This window comes from Mustela putorius, unplaced genomic scaffold, assembly GCF_011764305.1.
Source record: "Mustela putorius furo isolate JIRA1106 unplaced genomic scaffold, ASM1176430v1.1 tig00003962_pilon_pilon_pilon, whole genome shotgun sequence".
In the NCBI taxonomy this organism is placed as follows: Eukaryota; Metazoa; Chordata; class Mammalia; order Carnivora; family Mustelidae; genus Mustela; species Mustela putorius.
In genome coordinates, this window is record NW_025422106.1 from 16,220,084 (window position 1) to 16,243,051 (window position 22,968).

Genomic DNA, 22,968 nt, shown 5'->3' on the forward strand with positions numbered 1-22,968 from the left:
TGTTTTGGCTCCAGAGCTTGAGTTTTTTTTTTTTTTTTTTAAAGATTTTATTTATTTATTTGACAGAGAGAGATCACAAGTAGGCAGAGAGGCAGGCAGAGAGAGAGGAAGGGAAGCAGGCTCCCTGCTGAGCGGAGAGCCCAATGTGGGACTCGATCCCAGGACCCTGAGATCATGACCTGAGCGGAAGGCAGTGGCTTAACACACTGAGCCACCCAGGCGCCCCCAGAGCTTGAGTTTTAACCACTATGCTATACAGTACTGGGCAGGGGGGAGTAACATTTTATAATTACAAAGCACTTTTTTGTTTTTTGTTTGTTTTGTTTTGTTTTTTTTAAAGATTTTATTTATTTATTTGACAGAGAGAGATCACAAGTAGGCAGAGAGGCAGGCAGAGAGAGAGAGAGAGGAGGAAGCAGGCTCCCCGCTGAGCAGAAAGCCCAATGTGGAACTCGATCCCAGGAACCTGAGATCATGACCTGAGCTGAAGGCAGTGGCTTAACCCACTGAGCCACCCAGGCGCCCCCACTTTTTTGTTTTTGAGATACTTTTCATACCAGTGTGAGTCAACTCTTTATAAAAAGAAGTAATTAAATGCAATTTGCTATTTTGGACTGAATCCTAGAATAGCAAAAGGACATTTGTGTTGAAACAGGTGAAATTCAAACAAAATCTGTACTTTAGTTAATAATAATGTACCCATGCTAATTTCTTAGTTTTTGACAAATGTGCCATGGTTATATAAGATGTTAACATTAAGTGACATTGAGTGAAGAATATATGAGAACTTTCTGTGCTATCTTTGCAACTTTTCTGTAAATCTAGAAATATTCCTCCCAAATGAGATTAAAAAAAAAACCTGTAAGTTGGCAATAATTGGTAAAATAAAAACCAATAGTGAATTTTTAAAAAGAAATGAAAATCACAGAAAGATTTCCAGTTTATTATAAAGGAAAACAAAAACTCTGCTTCTCCAGTAAGCAGAGACGGAAAAGAATTCAGATCAACCAGTGGGAAATTCAAGAGATGGGCAGTCAGCTTTATATCAAAGCAGACCTCAAGGATTCTATTTACTCCAACTCTGTAGAAACTAATGGTGGATCCTCTTTTAGTCCCAAATATAACATTACTCACTTGGGAAATCCCAGACAGACTGAATATATTACCTCCCACATTACTGTTATTAAGTGCCTACCACAAACTGACACTCTCACACATGCCTAAAATTCTACCAGCTCTAGAACTCCTTTATGGACTTCTGGCATGAAGGGCATTATCCATTTCTAATTTCACTTATGTATGAAATTCTACTTTAAAACTCTCTCACTTATTAATATACATTTAGGGATAAGAGAAATCATACAAAGTATTAAATTAAATGAAGTCATTATGTTTTTCTATGTGTTTCTAGATCTATCTTTTACAGAAAATTTAACATAGCCCACAATGACATCATTTATACTGATAAAAATCCTTGCATTCACGGGGCACCTGGGAGGCTCAGTGGGTTAAAGCCTCTGCCTTCGGCTCAGGTCGTGATCCCAGGGTCCTGGGATTGAGCCCTGTATCAGTTCTCTGTTCAGCAGGGAGCCTGCTCCCCACCCCCCTCCGTCCATCTCTGCCCACCTTCCTGCCTACTGGGGATCTCTGTCTGTCAAATAAATAAAATAAAATCTTTTTAAAAAAAAATTCTTGCATTCACAAAATGACCTAGAGACTTAAGTTTTTCATATGTATCATCTTAGACTGACAACAAGCCACAACACAACTTTCTAAGGCCTAAATAAAAACTACAATGATCAGAAAGTACGCAATGTTAGCTCTGTTCCTCAGTAGCTACAGTTTATTAAGCACTTACCAAATATCAGGCATTAAATTTTTAAATTACTCTTCTTATTCGAAATAATTGAGTAAAATAGGCATTATCACACTCATTTTACAGATAATGAAACTGAAGCTCGTTTTAAACAACTTGCTCAAGACAACGTTTTTAGTGAGCAGCCATATCAGGACTCAAAACAGCAGCCACTCTGGCCCTGAAGGTCATATACTATCTCCATAAACCAAATTTTTGCAATTTAGCACTACTGGATATGGGGATGGATAACTGTTCGCCATAAGGCGCTGTCCTATACATTATAGGATGTTTAAAGTATCTCTGGACTCTACTTACTAGATGCCAGTAGCACCTCTCCCATTAGTTTAACAACCAAAAGTTCCCACATATTGTCAACCGTCTCCTGGGGAGCAAAGCCGCTCCCCGTTGAGAACCGCTGTCATGACATGCTGCTTCTACATGCTGGTGTTGGGGACAGTTACCAAAAACATGTGCCTGGCAACCGACCTGTGAGCTGGATCCCGGCCCCTACCTTGGAGGCTTCTCATCCTACATCTATCCTTGGAATGGGGGTTCCACTTGTCTTTCACCTGCATGGTATACGTGACTAAACCCAGTTAAGGCCTCTTTATAAACGTTTAAGATCTGGCAGGCAGGTGTGAGGATCCATGCTGTCTTGCTGCTGCCCAAAGGCAAGCCTTGTGTGTCAGCTCTCTTTGCTTATTAGAACTGCCACCTACCAACCTGGAGGAGGCTGCCTCTCTCTTTGGTCCCTCTCTGCCCTCCACTTAAAGGGGGCTGGTTTGAGATTACACCACAGAAGCTTCCAGAAAAATGTGTAGCCTGATGATTCACAGACCTGTATCCCTGGGGCAAATAATACATTGTATGGTAATAAAAATAATTAAAAAAAAATAAAAGGGAGGAAACTGAAAGAAAAAAAAAAAAAAGAAGCTGCTGCATCCATAAGGTTTACAAACCAACAGCTGGCTAGGATACAGTTAAAGTATATAGTTTTTCTGAGAAGAGGTTATTTTTCATAAAACAACTTTCTAGAGTAAGTTCTAATTGAAAGAAGCTGGTGGTTTTAGCTAGAACCTTTGCTAAAGGCCACTGCAGGTCAAGCTGAGGCAATTCTGAGAACATACTACTTGTCCAGAACACTCAGCAAACAGAAAGAGGTTTTTTATTTATTTAGTATTTTGAGCTTGGCAGACAGATTCAGAGCAGTGCAAGAGGGCTTCCTGGAGGCAGCTCTCAGAGTGATGGAAGCAAAACTGAGAAGGCTTGGAAGACAGAGATCAAAGGTAAAGTCCCTAAGTCAAAGGGAAGGACTCAGGAGAACAGAGTTCACAAACAAAAGCAAACACTGCTCAGTGGGGGCTGTTGAGAGAGTCTCTGAAGTGGCTGACTCCAGCATGCACATGTTAATGGAAGTCAGAATACATAAAAGCCTCAGAGGGGAGGAAAAAACATAGTAAGGAGGGTAAATTCTAATATGTGGGCAAAAAGCTACAGAAGAGTTACTATCGCTCAAAAGCACTTTTTTTTAAGTATACACTTAGTGGAAATTTTAAAAATTCTGACAACTGTGAAGAAATCATGGGAGCTATTTTCCTGTAGCTCCAAAGTGGTTCCTCATTCTGGATACAGGTATACTTTCAAAATAAAGAATAATAAAACCCGCATCTGAAAAGAAGTTTGGCTCTAATCTCTCAGAAAAGACTGTACTATATGTGTTTGCACAGTTATCAAAGTAATCAGGACATTTTAATTTAATACTGTAGCAATAATGTTAACCTTTGCCTGACGTCTACTTCATCATTACAGGAGCAGCACCAATCACTCCCGTGAGTTCCCATAAGCCAAGTACTTGAATATGTGCTTTTTTATGCAAGAGCTCAAGAAATACTCCTGACACCAGTCTACAATGGTTCCACTCATTCAAAAGAAGAGGAAACAACTCAGGGAAGTTGAGCTAGAATTTAACAAAGAATTTTTTTTACTTTCAAGTTTATCTTTTCTCTTTCAAATAGTATTGCTATGAAAGATTGCTCTAACTGGTAAAAATGGCTTAAATGCAGGAAAATGAGGCGTGATCCACCCTCCCTACCCCCAGAAAGAGAATGAAAACATATTAAAGTTCTCCTACTTGCTGCAAGGTACACTACACCCAGGAATAAGCCTGGAGATCCACAAAAGTCACAAAGTATTCAGATCTTGATCAATATTTCCCTCAGATTTCAAAGTCACTTCTGCAAGTGTTCAGGTGCTCTTACATCTAGGATGCCCTTCTGAAGTGAGCTCTAAGAAAATGACTAAGGCAGAAGCCACTGGAAACGTTCGTTTTGCAAGAGATTCTAATATTTGCTGTTGCGGTGCTGCCACCATGTGGAACAACTTCAGAAAAAGTGGAACAAAATTACTCCTCAGGAGCAGTAAGACTCCTACCCGTCATGAGAGTAAGAACAATGAGAGGATCCCCACAGTAAAACAGATCATTAAAGGCCTTCATATGTTCAAAATTTTTACCATTTTGAGAAAATAAGACAGTTCTAAATATGTATGTGTGAATATACACACTTAAATTCTATCATATGCGTACATCCATGAAGGCAGTGACCGATAATGGGACTCAGAACTAGGTTAGAATCCTGGCTATGTTACCACTAGCTGTCAGACTTTAGGAAAACCTTGATCTCTAATATGGAATAAACTCTACTTCACTAAGAGGATAAGAGAACTAAGTAATATAACTGAAAGCATTTAACCGGCATAGAATGCAATCAAATTTATTTATTTTTTTTAAGATTTTATTTATTTATTTGATAGGTAGAGATCACAAGTAGGCAGAAAGGCAGGCAGAGAGAGAGGAGGAAGCAGGCTCCCTGCTGAGCAGAGAGCCCGATGTGGGGCTCGATCCCAGAACCCTGGGATCATGACCTGAGCCGAAGGCAGAGGCTTTAACCCACTGAGCCACCCAGGCGCCCCCAGCAATCAAATTTAAATACCCTTTTTCCTAATGACACAGTCATCATAAGTCTTAGGAACTTCTTAGGTGTTTGAGCTGCTACACTTTACATTCATGCACTCCTCCGCTCCCTATCAACAGTCTTTGACCCAGTTGACAAAAAAAAGTAAAATCAGTGGCCTAAATGTTAGTTCTAACACTTTTAGGTAAAAAGCAGGACATCCAGTTTGAGACGAAAAGTATGGGTTCAAGATTAAAAACAGGCCTGTATGTCTGTTGACTACCTTAATCCAAGCTTTTCAGTTCTTCATTAAAACGAGCATGAAGAGTTCAAAAAATGATCTGAATGTAAGGCCGGGATAGGAGTAGGGCAAGCATGGCACACCTCACTTTCAGGTTTGTGTGGGTACAAACTGACACCTGAATGTGAGCACCACCTTAAATTTTGCAGCCTGTATGCCTTGCTAGCACTCAATTGAACATATCAGGGAAAAGTTCTGCTACCGAGAAATCTGACAAGAATCAAAAAGATTTTCTATTTATTTATTTTTAAAAGATTTTATTTATTTATTTGAGGAGAGAGACAGTGAGAGAGAGAGAGCATGATTGAGGAGAAGGTCAGAGAGAGAAGCAGACTCCCCGTGGAGCTGGGAGCCCGATGCGGGACTCAATCTCGGGACCCCCGGGATCATGACCTGAGCTGAGGGCAGTCGTCCAACCAACTGAGCCACCCAGGCATCCCAAGATTTTCTATTTAGAGGGTAATAGGTCCAATGATAATTAACGCTGATACCTGCTCTAAGAAAATTGGTAATAAAGACGGCAAAACAAAAGTCATTCCTTGGGATGCCTGGGTGGCTCAGCTGGTTGAGCATGAGCCTTCAGCTCAGGTCGTGATCCCAGAGTCCTGGGATGGAGTCCCACATTGGGCTCCCAGCTCAGTGGGAAGTCTGCTTGTCCCTCTCCCTCCACCTGCTGCTCCCCCTGCTTGTGCTCACTTTCTCTCTGTCTCCGACAAATAAATAAAATTTTAAAAAGAAAAAAAAAAAGTCATTCCTGAAACAGTTTCTCAAAATCTACCAAGGAACCTTAAATTTTCTCTAAAAGTTTTCTCAAAGATAACTGAGTATAAGTGGAAAAAAGACAGTCTCTTCAATAAATGGTGCTGGGAAAACTGGGCAGCTATATGTAGAAGAATGAAACTCGACCATTCTCTTACACCGTACACAAAGATAAACTCAAAATGGATAAAAGACCTCAATGTGAGACAGGAATCCATCAGAATCCTAGAGGAGAACATAGGCAGTAATCTCTTCGATATCAGCCACACCAACTTCTTTCAAGATATGTCTCCAAAGGCAAAGGAAACAAACACGAAGATGAACTTTTGGGACTTCATCAAAATCAAAAGCTTCTGCACAGCCAAGGAAACAGTCAAGAAAACAAAGAGGCAACCCACGGAATGGGAGAAGATATTTGCAAATGACACTACAGACAAAAGGTTGATATCCAGGATCTATAACGAACTCCTCAAACTCAACACACACAAAACAGATAATCATATAAAAAACTGGGCAGACGATATGGACAGACACTTCTCCAATAAAGACATACAAATGGCTATCAGACACATGAAAAAATGTTCATCATCACTAGCCCTCAGGGAGATTCAAATTAAAACTACATTGAGATATCACCTTACACCAGTTAGAATGGCCAAAATTAGCAAGACAGGAAAAAACATGTGTTGGAGGGGATGTGGAGAAAGGGGAACACTCTTACACTGTTGGTGGGAATGCAAGTTGGTGCAGCCTCTTTGGAGAATAGTGTGGAGATTCCTTAAGAAATTAAAAATAGAACTTCACTATGACCCTGCAATTGCACTCCTGGGTATTTACCCCAAAGATACAGATGTAGTGAAAAGGGCCATCTGTACCCCAATGTTTATAGCAGCAATGGCCACGGTCGCCAAACTGTGGAAAGAACCAAGGTGCCCTTCAACGGACGAATGGATAAGGAAGATGTGGTCCATATACACTATGGAGTATTATGCCTCCATCAGAAAGGATGAATACCCAACTTTTATAGCAACATGGACGGGACTGGAAGAGATTATGCTGAGTGAAATAACTCAAGCAGAGAGAGTCAATTATCATATGGTTTCACTTATTTGTGGAGCATAACAAAAAGCATGGAGGACATGGAGAGTTAGAGAGAAGGGGTTTGAGGTAAATTGGAAGGGGAGGTAAATTGGAAGTGTCATGAGAGACTATGGACTCTGAAAAACAATGTGAGGGGTTTGAAGTGGTGGGGGGGTGGGAGGTCGGGGTACCAGGTGGTGGGTATTATAGAGGGCACGGATTGCATGGAGCACTGGGTGTGGTGGAAAAATAATGATACTGGGACGCCTGGGTGGCTCAGTTGGTTAAGCAGCTGCCTTCGGCTCAGGTCATGATCCCAGCGTCCTGGGATTGAGTCCTACATCAGGCTCCTTGCTTGGCAGGGAGCCTGCTTCTCCCTCTGCCTCTGCCTGCCACTCTGTCTGCCTGTGCTTGCTCTCGCTTCTCTCTCTCTGACAAATAAATAAATAAAATCTTAAAAAAAAAATGATACTGTTATGCTGAAAATAAATAAATGAAAAAAAAAAGATAACTGAGTATAATATAACATTATAGTAAACTATAATGCTCTTAAAATTTCTTAACCTGTTTTTACTACAACAAATCAGGAAGTGATTTGGAGGGGTTTTCAAAGAGACCCACTGATGTGTTGCCTGTTTAAATTCTGTACACATGGGAATGGTGTGGGAGAAAATAGCTAAAAACAAGACTGGCATGTGTTGATAATGATTGAATCTGGTAATGTTAAATGGGTTCATTTTATTTATCTATTGTTTTCATTTAGTCACTCTAACTTCGAATATATTTGAAAATTCCCATAATAAAAAGTATAAATAAATAAATATATGTATAAATACATGTATTACTTGAGAGTATTGTGGGCTGGACAAAAACCAGTTCCTCCTCCACAATGAAAACTTAAAATAAGTCAAATTAGGCTTGCTCCAGATCATTCCATCCTCTCAACTAATCTGGATAAAGATCCAAGTGCTTGGGTACAACAAATGAACAACAAAACAAAAAAACTCTTTACTAATGGGGGCCTGGTTGGCTCAGTGGATTAAAGCCTCTGCCTTCGGCTCAGGTCATGATCCCAGCGTCCTGGGATTGAACCCCGTGAACTCCGCATCAGGCTCTCTGCTCGGCGGGGAGCCTGCTTCTCTTCCTCTCTCCCTGCCTGCCTCTGCCTGTTTGTGATCTCTGCCTGTCAAATAAATAAATAAATTCTTTAAATAAATAAATAAATAAGACTTCTTTACTAAACCATCAGTTAGCCCCTATCCCTCATCATCTAATTTTATAGGTTCTATTTTTAAGAATTTACATTGGTATAAAAATGCCTTTTTTCTCCCCAAACTGGAATTACCTATGAGTTAGAACTCATTTTCATCTCACTCCATTCCACACTCCAAGCTCCACTGAATATGAGTACACAATATCCTCACAATATCCTGCACATCTGGAACCCTGAAACCTGGAAGCATGGAGCCTAAACTCTTATCTTCTCATTTGTCCTCAAGTAGAAAATTTCAAAGACAGCTGCTCAGGGTAACAGTGACTCAAAAACAATACCAAAACACAACTTGGGACCAGCTAAACATTCTATAAATAGACACTAATGCCTTATAAATTTCTTTCTTTACAGAATTTTTAAAAAAAAGGTGCCACATGGTCCTACTTGAGGAAAAAAAGGAGAGGCTGAATCTTCTAATACTGCTGGTGATACCTTTCAGAAGTCATGGTTTAAACACATACACACCCACACCAACTTCTGTGCCTAGAAGGTAGCTAGATAATTCCTGAGGTAGGTAGTACCATAATACCTTAAAAAAAATGTGGCTTTCTTCATCCTTTGACTTTGACACTAAACTTAAAGGCTCATAAACAGAAGCCAAGGCTAGTCAAAGAGTAAAATGACCCAAGTGAAATACCGAAACAGAGATCTGAGCACATGATTCAGAAGTGAGAGACAATGTCTATTTCAAGGGCAAATTCCAACTCTATTTCAAAAAGTTCACAAAGAAAGTGTTCAGAGGTGATCTACTAATTAACTCAAAGTTATTCACCTCCAAGTAAATACTGCATTGGGCAAAAAGGGGAAAAAAATGGCCATATTCCTCTGCCTTCTCAATAATGGTACCTAGTGATCAATCATTCCATTTGAATGAGCTCCAGTTACTAGTAGTCAACATACAACTTGGGACTTTATCCCTTTCATTATAAGGACAAAGTTAAAAAAATTAGTAAGAGAAATAAAAGGTCCCTAAACTTTAAAGTATTATGTTCTAGCTGCCAAATATTTAGAACATAAGCTGAGAGAAAGAATTTTGTCCTAGAATTTTCCTGTAGAAGATTGCATTACAATAATCAAGCAATAAATATAACTTTGTTTCTATTTCTACACTACCAGAGAAGACCAAAAACATCAGAAGAAATAATCCTTTAAAACTGACATAAATTTAAGGTAAAACCCTCTTGAAAAACGATGAAAGAACCAGTTTTTGAGGAAATACAGGGGTAGATATGATACAAAGATTTGCTTTAAGACCCTTGTATTTGCGGCACCTGGATGGTTCAATGGGTTAAATAAAGCCTCTGCCTTCGGCTCAGGTCATGATCTCAGGGTCTTGGGATCCAGCCCCGCATCAGGCTCTCTGCTCAGCGGGGAGCCTGCTTCCTCCTCTCTCTCTGCCTGCCTCTCTGCCTACTTGTGATCTGTCAAATAAATAAATAAAATCTTTAAAAAAAAAAAAAAAAAGACCCTTGTATTTTAGTACTTGGTTTTCATTTCAGAAAACACCTACATAATCTTGAGGGACACAGAGAATTCATGTTTCTCATAGCTAACCTTTTTCAATGCCCCAAAGATTTGTTTTAAACAGGCTTTTTAAAGGAACCTATTCTAAGTACTGCTCTCTTTATAAAAGCAGAAGCTTATTACCATTGGATTTGAATCTGCTATGAGATCCCGCAGAGAATCCAGAAATCCCTGATCTTCCACCATTTGGGCATTGATATCATGGAGTTTTGCCACACAGACCGCTGCTGTTTTCCGAACATAGGGATCTTCATCCTTCAAGCACTTGCGGAGAGGCTCACAGAGATATTCTGTAATCTTGTCCACCCGGATGCACCCCATGGTCCTGACTGCTAAGGCCCGAATTAGAGGATTGGGATCTTCACAGTCCTTTTAAAAAAGAAAGAAAGAAAGAAAAACAATCATTGACAACTACAGGTGTACACGGTGACTAAAGGAAAACAGTCTTGTTTCTATAAGCCACAAAAGAACACTTCCTTAATGTAAGCTTCCAGTTATATTCTGTATCATAACACTGATCTCCTATGCTTTTGTTTCCTAAGTACAAATCTTAGTTGCCTATTTAAGAGCTTAGGTTAGGGTACCTGGGTGGCTCAGTTGGTTAAGCAACTGCCTTTGACTCAGGTCATGATCCTGGAGCCCCAAGATCAAGTCCTGCATAGGGCTCCCTGCTCAGCAAGGAGTCTGTTTGTCCCTCTGACCTCTCTCCTCTCATGCTCTCTCTTTCTCAAATAAATAAAATCTTTTTATTTATTTATTTATTTATTTATTTACAGAGATCACAAGTAGGCAGAGCAGCAGGCAGAGAGGGGGGGGGGAGCAGGCTCCCTGCTGAGCAGAGAGCCGGATGCAGGGCTGAATCCCAGGACCCTGGGATCATGACCTGAGCTGAAGGCAGAGGCTTTAACCCACTGAGCCACCCAGGTGCCCCTAAATAAAATCTTTAATAAAAAAAAGAGAGAGAGAGCTTAGGTTAGGAATTTATTTAACTGTTTTACAAAACACAATGAAGAAATGCGCAGTGGGATTCAATCAAGGAGTAGGTGGAAGCTTAGTGACCTGGTATTATCATTGCCATGGCCATTAGTGGACATGCCTTAACAACAGAAAAAGAAAAGGGGAAATGGAAAGATGTGTCCCATCCCAGAGTCAGTCTATAAATATCAAGCAGAGAGAAAAGAGGGCTGAACTTTGTGGGGCCTACAGCCAAGAAAGCAAAGGAAAACAGAAACTGATTTAGGGCTGACCTAAGTGTCTGGAGTTAAGTAGCAGAAAAGGCCCTCTGAAGTACCTTCTCCTTTTTTTAAAAATGAGCAGTTTATTTATTTATTTAAGAGATTTTATTTATTTATTTGATAGAAGAGATTACAAGTAGTCAGAGAGGCAGGCAAAGAGAGAGGAGGAAGCAGGTTCCTCGCTGAGCAGAGAGTCCGATACGGGGCTCAATCCCAGGACCCTGAGACCATGACCTGAGCCGAAGGCAGAGGCTTCAACCTACTGAGCCACCCAGGTGCCCCTATTTATTTATTTTAAAATAATCTCCACACCCAACACGGGGCTAGAATTCATGACCCCAAAATCAAGAGTCACATGCTCTACCAACTAAGCCAGCCATGTGCCTGAACGTTCTCCTTTATTAGCAAATGCTTCCAAATATAGTACAAAAAGAATGCTCCTCAAACTGCCTTACATTAAAAAATTTCTTTAAACATTATAAACCTATGTACATGCTAACTTCCAAAAAATGTAAACTAAATTATCTTTCCAATGATGTAGTCCATCTATGAACCACCAGACGGAAAGAATGAAAATGTTGTGTTCTCTGATTCTGTACTACATAGCTAAACACAGGAAGAGAACAAAAATTCCATGAGAAGAAAGCATATTGTATATTTTTCAAAACAGTCTAATAGAAGCTAATTTTAGAAATGCTGGTTATGTTTGTTTGTTTTTAAAGGTTTTATTTATTTATTTGACAGACAGAGATCACAAGTAGGCAGAGAGGCAGGCAAAGAGAGAGAGAGAGAGGAGGAAGCAGGCTCCCCGCTGAACAGAGAGCCCGATGTGGGGCTCGATCCCCGGACTCTGGGATCATGACCTGAGCCGAAGGCAGAGGCTTAACCCACTGAGCCACCCAGCTACTCTGATATTTTTGGTTTTTTTAATGGAGACTAAATTTCCAACAGAGAAAAAAACACTAGTTTAAAAAAAAGACATATATTAATAGGAACCACCTCATTATTATGTCCATCAAATCTAATGACAGGAAAAATCTGACTGCATATTCAATAATAAGAAATTTTTTAATGGTCAATTCTTTTTAGGATGTGACAATAGTATTGTAGTTATGCTTTAAAAAGAGATCTTGGGGTGCCTAGGTGGTGCCATCAGTTGTGCACTGGACTCTTGGTTTCAGCTCAGGTCATCATCTCAGGGTTGTGAAATCAAGCCCTAAGTCTGGCTCCAAGCTCAGTGCGGAGTATGCCTAAGACTCTGTTCCCCCACCCTGCCGCATCTGCGCTTACACACTCTCTCTCTCAAATAAATAAATCTTTAAAAAGAGATCTTACTCTCACAAATATAAGGATGAAATGATTTTTCATCTTTATGATGTTTGGGATTTGCTTTAAAATTATCCAGTAAGAGAAGGAATGGGAGTTAGGAGAGCATGTATGGGGAGAGTACATTAAATAAGACCGGTCTTGGGTTGGTAACTACTGAAACTACAAGATGGGGATTTAGGAATTTATAATACTATTTCCTCTACTTGAATATGTTTGGAAGTTTTCATAAAAAAAAAAAAAAAACTGAGTGTTAAGAACTATTAAGTAAAACAAAACAGAAGTAGTCACTCCTGCAGTTTCCACTACTTCTGACCCATAAGCATAATTTCTCCAAACATAAAACAGATAAAGCCCAGGTTACTGAAACTGCAATGATACTCCTAACCTTTGTGAGCCTGGCAAGGTAAAACACTGAGGTTTCTTCACCTGGCTTTCTTCTCCCATCTGGCAAGGATGCACCAAGACCAGCTAACAGAAGGCTCTCCATATGGTTTGAACTGGATGACGAATGCTGGCATAAAGAATGCTTAAAAACATGAACACTCCTAGTCACTGCCAGTACTTCTCTAGAGGTCCTCTTTTGGAACAGAGGTGGCTTATTTGCAATGCAGACATTAATTATATCAAGAAACACTTCTGAAAAGGTTACTTGAGGTAGATGAGACTGGTTCCTGGGAAGGGGGGGAAATGTTACCTTCACAAAGCTGTTGACAGCCATGATGGCCATGTCTGGCTGACTCTTGGCGTAATTCATCAAATAGAGATAAACAAGTTTCTTTAATTCCAGGTTGTCAGTTTGCATACAGTTCACTACATCTGGAAACAGAGAACTGAGAAGACAGGAGAAAAGAGAAAAGGAAAATGAATAAGTGCTAGTGCCAAGCTACTGGATGGAACATGAAGAAATGGCCTTATTTACCCAAGTGATCTGACGCAAGGAAATACATCCCCACTGTGGTAACAACTAAGACTGAAATGAATTTCTAAAGAAACTATAGTCCTGGTCCCAAGAAGGTCTCTAAAAATAGATTTAAGAAACTTTTCATTATGAAAATTTTCTAACATACAAAAGTAGACAAAGCAGCATAACAAATGTATCCATCACGCAGCTGCAAAGAAGTATTAATACACATCCAATTTTGTTTCATACATATCCTCAATCCATTCTCCCTTCCCCCACCCCTATTCCAACTAATTGCTCTGGATTTTTTTTTTTTTTTTTTTTTTAAAGTAGGCTCTACACCCTTCATGGAGCCCAACATGGGGCTTGAACTTACAACCCTGAGATCAACCTGAGCTAAGATCAAGACTGGACACTTAACTTGACTGAGCCACCCAGAGCTGCTACTCTGGATTATTCTTAGCTAAATCTTAAACATTATATAATTTCATACATATTTTAGGGCACATCTTTAGGGATTTTGTTTTAAAAAGCCACAATCTTTACCACACAAAAAAATTAACAGTAATTCTATATATCAATTTATTGCAGGTTCAAAGCACTATGGTTGAGACAAACCATAAGTGACTCTTAATCTCACAAAACAAACTGAGGGTTGCTGGGGGGAGGGAGGTTGGGAGAAGGGGTTGGGATTATGGACATTGGGGAGGGTATGTGCTTTGGTGAGTGCTGTGAAGTGTGTAAACCTGGTGATTCACAGACCTGTACCCCTGGGGATAAAAATATATGTTTATAAAAAATTAAAAATTAAAAAAAAGCACTATGGTTGCTATACTTTTAATGTTCATATTCTTCTATCCTTGGTCAGTGGGGACTTTTACTCAGCTATCTTCTGAGTCCCTGTGATGCAGTCCTACATTTTCACCAGTTTCCTCACTTTCTGGTAGGGCACAATGCTCTACCTGGGATTACTTGGTACATTTCTAAACTCACAACTGAAACCAGTCATTTTTCTAAGAAGTCCTGATTCCTTTCTAGAATTTCATTCTTTATTCTTTTTTAAAAATTTCTTTACTCTTAACGTTACAAACTCAGACAAATGAAAATCTGAGTGTCCTCAAATAGAAAAGTTTACACTTTTCCCAAATTCAAGTCATTGCATGATTTACTACTCTCTTATAAAGCCAAAGGAGAGTAGCTTTAGTTTGGAATGGCTCCCAAACCACTAGTTTGGAAGGGTAGCATATTTGATTTTAAAGTATAAGCTGTATTTTTAAAGTACAGATTAACTGTATTTTATGAGAGTGTGGTAATTAACCTTCCCCCAAGGCTTTATCAAAGTACTATATAAATTTTAAATGCCTTTTTAAAAAATTTATTTGAGAGCGAGAACATGAGTGGGAGGAGCAGAGACAGAAGGAGAGAGAATCCCAAGCAGACTCCATGCTGAGTGCAAAGCCCTATATAGGGCTCGATCTCACAACCCTGAGATCATGACCTGAGCTGAAACCAAAAGTCAGATGCTTAAATGACTGTGCCACCCAGGCGCCCCTTAATTTTAAATACTTCTTAACATCTTACAAGTACAGAAAAATGTCAGAATATTTCTACAGGACAGAGAATGACTGAAATAACTAGTCACACAGTACAACTCCTGTACAGACACAATAAACACAAAGTTATTTACAAAAAGGAAGATGGATTGCAAAGTCAAAGCATCTACCTTCTCTCCAATGAAACAGTCTCCTGAAAATCATTTAACCTAAATGTACATACCTAGTGTAGTTTCATGCACATGTAGATAATCAATAAACACTAATTAATACTCTCCCAAAATTAATGTTCTTTCCATTTCCTAGAATAACTCATGGACAAAACAACTGTAAAACTGCTAAAAAAATGTGACATATTAACCAACAGTAAATTTAAGATCCTGAGTAATTTAATTCCAACAACCTACATAAGATCAAGAAGATCTCTATCAAGAATAAGTTCTAAAGGTAAAAACCAGGCATTTAGGTGGCTCAGTTGGTTAAGTGACTGCCTTCTGCTCAGGTCATGATCCTGGAGTCCTGGGATCGAATCCCACATCAGGCTTCCTGCTTGGCAGGGAGTCTGCTTCTCCCTCTGACCCTCCATCTTCCGTCTCAAATAAATAAATAAAATTTAAAGGTAAAAACCGTTAAGTACCAACTTATAAAGCTAGAAACCTGAACTTTCCAGTATGGTAGCCACTAGTCATATGTAGTTACTCACTGGCAATGTGGCTGGTCTGAACTAAGATCTGATGTATGTATGTAAGACACATATTGGGAACGCCTGGGCGGCCCAGTCAGTTGGACATTGGCCTTTGGCTCAGGTCATGATCCCAGGGTCCAGAGATAGAGCCCCGCAACGGGCTGCCTGCTCTGCAGAGAGCCTGCATCTGCCTGCTGCTCTGCCTACTTGTGCTCTGTCAAATAAATAAATAAAATCTTAAAGAAAAACAACAAAAACACATTGGATCTTCAGACTTAGTATGAAAAATATAATGTGGGGCACCTGGGTGCCTCAGTCAGCTGAGCATCTGCCTTCAGCTCAGGTCATGATTTCAGGGTCCTGGGATTGAGCCCAGGGTCCCTGCTTCCCCTCTCTTTGTAGCTCCCCCTGCTTGTGGGCTCTCTTGTCAAATAAATAAATAAAATTAAAAAAAAAAAGAAAAGCATAATGTAAAATGCCTCATTAATAATTTTTATATTGATTTCATGATGAAATGGTACTTTGAATGTACTGTGTTAAGTAAAATATATTATTCATATTAATTTTACTTTTTTAATTTGGCTATCAGAAAATTTTAAATTATATATGCCCCATATTGTATTTCTATCAGACAGCACTGAACTTGAAATTACTTGCAGGGGAGACTGAAATATGATAACCTAAGAATACCTAATCTCTATTATTCTGCATCTTTGAGCTATCTAGGCACAGTACAAATTCCATCTCCTCCAAGAAGCGTTCTTCAACTGTTCCTATTTACATGGATCTCTCTTTCGAAGAACTCTTACTGTCTTTAATATACATACTCTGGTACCTATTACAAAACTATTATGTTATTATTCCCTAATTTTTCAAATTTTGGGTCTCTTCAACTAAGGCTGAGACATCTATTACCCTTTTTAAATTATGACACGTGGAATAGCATAAGCACAAATTATTAGCAATTAACAGATTAACAAGTAGTGTTTACCAAGCATACAAAAGGAAACTCAAAGAGGTTTCACTTTTGTAGGATACATGAATAACCTTGGTGAGAACACAAATGACTTTTACCAGTTTACCAGTTATGTTGACTTTTACCAGTTCATCAGTACCGATGCTCTCAATCTAGATTTAATACTTGGCAAAAATAGCCCATCAGTGACTAGATCGATCCTGGACAGGAAAACCATAGCCTGTGCACAAAATACAGCCCACCACTACTTTTGTATGAGCTGTAAGCTAAAAATGGTTTTCAAATGAACATTTAAAACTGATTTGAGCCTCTGCCTTCAGCTCAGTCATGATCTCAGGGTCCTGGGATCAGGCCCTGCATTGGACTCTCTGCTCAGCGGGGAGTCTGCTCCCCCACCCCCACCTGCCTGCTTCTCTGCCTACTAGTGACCTCTATCAAATAAATAAATAAAATCTTAAAAAAAAAAAAAAAAAGAACCAAATGCTAACAAACTAAACTCCAATATCTGAGTCATTAATTGCCACCGTTTCCACCTGGGCCCCTGGTCTGGTTGGGGGAACTGCTCTCACCCTCCAGGTCTCAGGAAACCCTTTACACTAAAAATTCTTGAGATCCCCAGAGAGTTTTTGCTCCTGTGGGTTATACCTACTGATATTTTATGCTATCAGGAATTAAAACAGAAATACTTTAAAAAACACTGATCCATTTAAAATAATAAATGTATTTCATATTAACAAATATTTTAAAGTAAAAATTTTGTATTTTTTAAAAATTAAGATGACAGTGTTCTATATTTTTGCAAATCTCTTTAATGTCTGGTTTAAGAAAAGACAGCTATCTGGGATCAAGCACCACATCGGGCTCTCTGCTCAGTAGGAAGCCTGCTTCCCCCTCTCTGCCTGTGTCTCTGCCTGCCTGTGATCGCTGTCTGTCAAATAAATAAATAAATAATAAAAATCTTAAAAAGAAAAGAAAAGACAGCTGGATCTCATATTCGTTCCTACATTCAACCTGTTGTAGAATACTGTTTGGACTAAAAAAAAAATGATACACATATGTTGGTGGAAAAGGGAGCAGTAATTTAACAGCTTTATCAGATTAACTGGATATTCTTTGATTCACTGAAAAGCTAGACAAATGCTATATTTTTTTCTTTTTTCAGTCTGCAAATGATAGTTCTCTAAGAGTTAGTTGGAGGGACACCTAGATGGCTCAGTGGGTTAAGTGTCTGACTTTTGGTTTCAGCTCAGTTCATGATCTTAGGGGTCATAGAATCCAGACCCTCATCAGGCTCTGGGCTCAGCAGGGAGTCTGCCTAAGATTCTCTCTCTCTCTCCCACTGCCCCTTTCCCACTTGCGTGTGCATGATCTTTCCCTATCTCTAAAATAAATAAATAAATCTTTTTTAAAAAGGTTAGTTGCAATGAGGAATCTGAAACCATATCGAGCTTTTAATATTTAATTGCATTAAAATGCATTCATTTATCAATTATTTTGACTGGATCTTTTACCCACACATAGTTTTGTGATACATGCAGTGGTCATTTCGGAAATACTGGCTGAGTTATGCAGATCTTCCCAATGAGACAAATTTCACCACATAAATTTGAATGTAAATAATACATTCACTAATTTCATTACCAAGCTCATTAGAAAAGTCTGTAAGTATTGGGAAGCTGTCAAGCTCATGTTGTGAGATACAAGTTTTCCAACAATCTAATTTTTACTTTAAAGCTCAAAATGTATCCAATGTCAAATTTTTTCTCTAGAAGTGACAGGTTCACTTTGTTCATTTTTGATAAAATGTCTCCCAAATACTGAAGCCTGATTAACTATAACCTATCAATCATTTTTTCACTAAAAAATGGGGTTCCCAATTCAAACAATTTTGCAAGGGTTTTTCTCCAAGTCAACCATCACTTTGCTATGCAGCAGAAGTGCTTTATGCATAATTCCTGCTTTATCACGTGGAATATTAAAATGACCTATAGTCAAGATTCAAAGCTTAATAAAATAAATTTTTTTTAAAGATTTTATTTATTTATTTGACAGATGGAGATCACAAGTAGGCAGAGAAGCAGGCAGAGAGAGGAGGAAGCAGGCTCCCTGCTGAGCAGAGAGCCCGACGTGGGGCTTGATCCCAGGACCCTGGGATCATGACCTGAGCCGAAGGCAGAGGCTTTAACCCACTGAGCCACCCAGGTGCCCCTTAAAAAATAAATTTTTAATGCTTCACGAAAAACAGTCATAAGTATAACTGCCTATTTCCCCTCCAAGTATATAGTGGTGACGAATACAATGACTACTGTCACAGTTTGGCACTGCTAACTTGATTCACACTAAGGTACCTGTAGTGCAAATGTCAGCACAGTAAAAAAGGCAAATAATACCCAAGTATTATTATAAAGACAGCTTTGGGGCGCCTGGGTGGCTCAGTGGGTTAAGCCGCTGCCTTCGGCTCAGGTCATGATCTCAGGGTCCTGGGATGGAGTCCCGCATCGGGCTCTCTGCTCAGCAGGGAGCCTGCTTCCCTCTCTCTCTCTGCCTGCCTCTCCATCTACTTGTGATTTCTCTCTGTCAAAAAAAAAAAAAAAAAAAAAAAAAAATCTTAAAAAAAAATAAAAAGACAGCTTTGACCTCACAAATCCTCAGAAAAGGATCTTGTGAATCCTCAGGGGCCTGTGAATAATCTGTACCTATTTCCAAATGGTCTGGCTGAATTACAGGGGGGGAAAAAAAAGACAAAATGGGCTTTGTTAACATTGATTTTCATCTTTAATTCAGCAACTGAATCTACAGTTGTAGAGTTAAGGACACTAGCTTGAGCCAATTAAAGAACGTATGAGCTTCTGCTTCTCAGTACACTTTTAGCATCTTCTCTAGAGCTACTTCAACAGAAGACGTGTAACTGTGCCAGCTCTCAGGAGGTTTTAGGTTAGATCTCAATGCAACAAAATCAAACTGGTTTCATTCTTCAAAAAATCTTGTCACAAAGTTAATGTAAAAGCAAACACTTCCTCATGATCTTTCAGTGGGACAAACCCATTTTTATAGATTCTATGATTACAACAGTTAAACAAAAAGCAGTAGAAGCCATAAAATAGGGTATGGGTGTAAAGTGACCAACAGCAGGAGTGATTACCCTTACCTAACGTCCTTTCCCACAGTCATGGCAGCAATCACTTTCTTCACAGCCTCCTTCCTCTTTTCTTTCTTTTCATTATTGAGTTCAGCCTTTAATTCAAAGATTTCTCCTACAAAAGAAGAGAGCAAACTGGTGAGATCTCAGGACCAGAAAACTAGACAGAAACACTACACTCTAATACATAACATGACCACTGACCAGAGGCAGGGTAGCAATTGAAGAAGAAGAATTTAAAAACTATAGGATAGGTACAATTCAAGTCCACAGACTATTAATTGACCCACTGACAACCACACCATCTTTGAGATTATGGCCAGAGAAGAACGTAAAATCCAGATCTTGGGAAGTATATGGGTGGGGAAAAAAACAAATCTCATGATATCCTACTACGATAGGGAGAGAACGGCATCTGATTGACGAAGATCTTCCATCAGAATTTCAAGGTCCCAAGGAAAAAAGAAATGTAGGCACGAAACGGGTTCACAAATCTGTTTTCAAACCAAAGAGATTCCAGATATCTGCTCATTCACCCACCGATAAAGTACTGAGGTTCAAAGATCACAGAGTGAGTTAGTGACAGAGCTGCTCTTAGAACTGTGCCTCCTGACTGCTGAATCCAGAGGTTTCCAACTAAATATTACCTGGGAGGTATTTAGAGAATAACAATGCTCAGGTTCTATCAGCATGTCAAGAAGAGCTCTCACATTCATTTTTTTTTTTTTTTTTTAAGATCTTATTTATTTATTTGACAGAGAGAGACACAGTAAGAGAGGGAACACAAGCAGGGAGAGTGGGTGAGGGAAAAGCAGACTCCCTGCAGAGCAGGAAGCCCGACACAAGGCTTGATCACAGGACCCTGGGATCATTACCTGAGCCAAAGGCAGATGCTTAACAACTGAGCCACCCCGGTACCCCGTTCATATTTTTTAAAGTTCCTCCATGTGATTCTAATGCACAACCAGGGCTGAGAATCCCTGCTCTAATTAGCACTTTAAGGCTTCAAGGCCCCATCCTATCCAACTGGTCTGATGGAAATAATAAAATTGAAGCTTCAAGAATGGTACAGGGAGGGGCGCCTGGGTGGCTCTGTGGCTTAAAGCCTCTGCCTTCGGCTCAGGTCATGATCTCAGGGTCCTGGGATGGAGCCCCACATTGGGCTCTTTGCTCAGCAGGGAGCCTGCTTGCCTTTCTCTCTCTCTGCCTGCTTGTGATCTCTAATAAATAAATAAAATCTTTAAAAAAAAAAAATTGAAGCTTCAAGAATGGTACAGGGAGGGACACCTGGGTGGCTCAGTGGGTTAAGCCTCTGCCTTCAGCTCAGGTCATGGTCCCAGGGTCCTGGGATCAAGCCCCGCATCAGGCTCTCTGCTCAGAGGGGAGCCTGCCTTCCCCTCTCTCTCTGCCTGCCTCTCTATTTATGATCTCTGTCAAATAAATAAAATCTTAAAAAAAAAAAAAAAGATGGTACAAACCAGACTTTTTTTTTTTTTAAGATTTTATTTATTTATTTGACAGACAGAGATCACAAGTAGGCAGAGAGAAAGGAGGAAGCAGGCTCCCTGCTGAGCAGGGAGCCAGATGCGGGGCTCGATCCCAGGACCATGGGATCACGACTAGAGCCTAAGGCAGAGGCTTTAAGCCACTGAGCCACCCAGGCGCCCCACCAGAGTCATTTTTAAAGGCACAATCTTGAAGGAGTGCTCAGGTTCTGCACAGTGACATGCCAGGGCTGTCATGGTAATAAACCTCAACTGGTTTTAAAAGAAAAAACAAAAGACACCACTGTGTCTGTGAAAAAGCAGTCGGCTACTCCCAGTTCAACCTTCCCTCTATAGCCTTCAGCTCTTCGACAATAGTGCCTCATTTTCTGCCATGTTTATATGACTGTGCTTGATGTTCATTTTAACGAGATCTCATTCACCACTATAGAAACAGTGGGGACAGCAAACTACGTGATCCGCTAAAGCCTTAGGATGGGAAGGATGAAACTGGTAAGAAACACAGAAGCTGAGCACTAAAAAAGCTTGTTACGTCAATATCCAGTGCCAGCAAGGCAAACAAAGTTACAAAAATCGGTTTTATTTTAATCAACAAATGCAAAAATAGTACAGCCCCAAAGGCTGGTCCTTTTAGAGTCATTCTCCTCTCCACCAAGTCCTCTGCTGCCAAATCCAGTTCTTAGGGTTCCCATCATTTACTTCTAGGAACGGTAAAGGACAAGCAGCAGGGTTTCAGAAGTCTGCACTGTGAAAAGCAGCAGAAGCTGAAGAATCAAAACAGGATGTAACTGAAACTATTCCAATTCTAGCATAAACAAAGAATATGTTCCAGTGGCAGTTCTGGTGGGTGTTGCAGGAAGTAAAAGGAACAGAGTCTATCCATTTTTTAAAATGTGGTATTTACCCACCAGTGATGCAATCTGTAGGTCTTAAACTTTTACAGATCACTGAATTTAAAAAGGTTACCAGGATTCATTACAAGAGAAGGTTTGAAGAGTTAGGTAAGGGTTTTTTAAAATTTAATTAAATATTTATTCATTTATTTTAGAGAGAGAGGGAGAGAGAGAGGAAGAGGGAGAAAATCTCAAGCAGATACCCCGCTGAGGGTGGGGCCTGTTGTGGGGCTCAATCCTACCACCCCAGGATCGTGACCTGAGCCAAAACCAAGACTCAGATATTTAACTAACTGAGCCATCCAGGTGTCCCAAGTTAGGTGAGTTTTTAAATGACATCTTTTTATGTCAATATAAACAATATCTTGGTCATCAAAGCATACGAAATGTCAACAATAAATAGCATTTCAGAATGTCAGAAAAAAAGCTGAAAATGAGCGACAATGGTTAATGGTTTTTGTGAAGTGTGACTAATCAAGATAGAGAAGTTGGGTGGGAGCCACGAAGCCATGAATTGAGACATGGTATAGAGAAAGCATGACTCACACACAGGAGACACTCAATAAACATTTTCTGAATAAATAAACAGAATGAATAAGTCAAGGGAGATGGACTTTGTGGTTTTTGTTTTTGTTTTTTTCTTTTAAAGATTTTTATCTATTTATTTGAGAGAGAGAGTGAGAGCAAGAGAGATCACAGAGGGAAAGGGAGAAGCAGACTGCTCCCTGAGAAGGCAGCAGGATGTGGGGCTCTAACCCGGGACCCTGAAATCATGACTTGAACTGAAGGCAGACAGCAACCAACTAAGCCATCCAGATGCTCCAAAGCTGGTCTGTTTTTAAAGGGAGGGTCATCTACAGCATTAGAAAGGAGCTGTTATTTGGAAACTATTTTACAAAAGATGAGGAGGCTGGACTTTCCCAGGAAGAATCCCTAATTCCTAGCCGCATAGCTGTATGTAAAAAACAGTATATTTCATATACACACACATACACACACACTCTTA

General features: G+C 39.7%; 1 protein-coding gene across 2 annotated transcripts in view; it reads right to left on the bottom strand.

Annotated features, from left to right (window-relative positions):
* The window catches only part of AP2B1 (adaptor related protein complex 2 subunit beta 1), a 126,636-nt gene that overhangs the window by 95,522 nt on the left and 8,146 nt on the right, over positions 1 to 22,968 (bottom strand). For both annotated transcript variants that reach the window (XM_004747126.3, XM_004747125.3), the window contains exons 3-5: positions 19,574 to 19,679; positions 13,005 to 13,140; positions 9,870 to 10,115 (exon numbers count right to left, since the gene is read on the bottom strand). In XM_004747126.3, the coding sequence (XP_004747183.1) occupies positions 9,870 to 10,115; positions 13,005 to 13,140; positions 19,574 to 19,679 (488 nt within the window). The remainder of the gene's footprint in view (positions 1 to 9,869; positions 10,116 to 13,004; positions 13,141 to 19,573; positions 19,680 to 22,968) is intronic.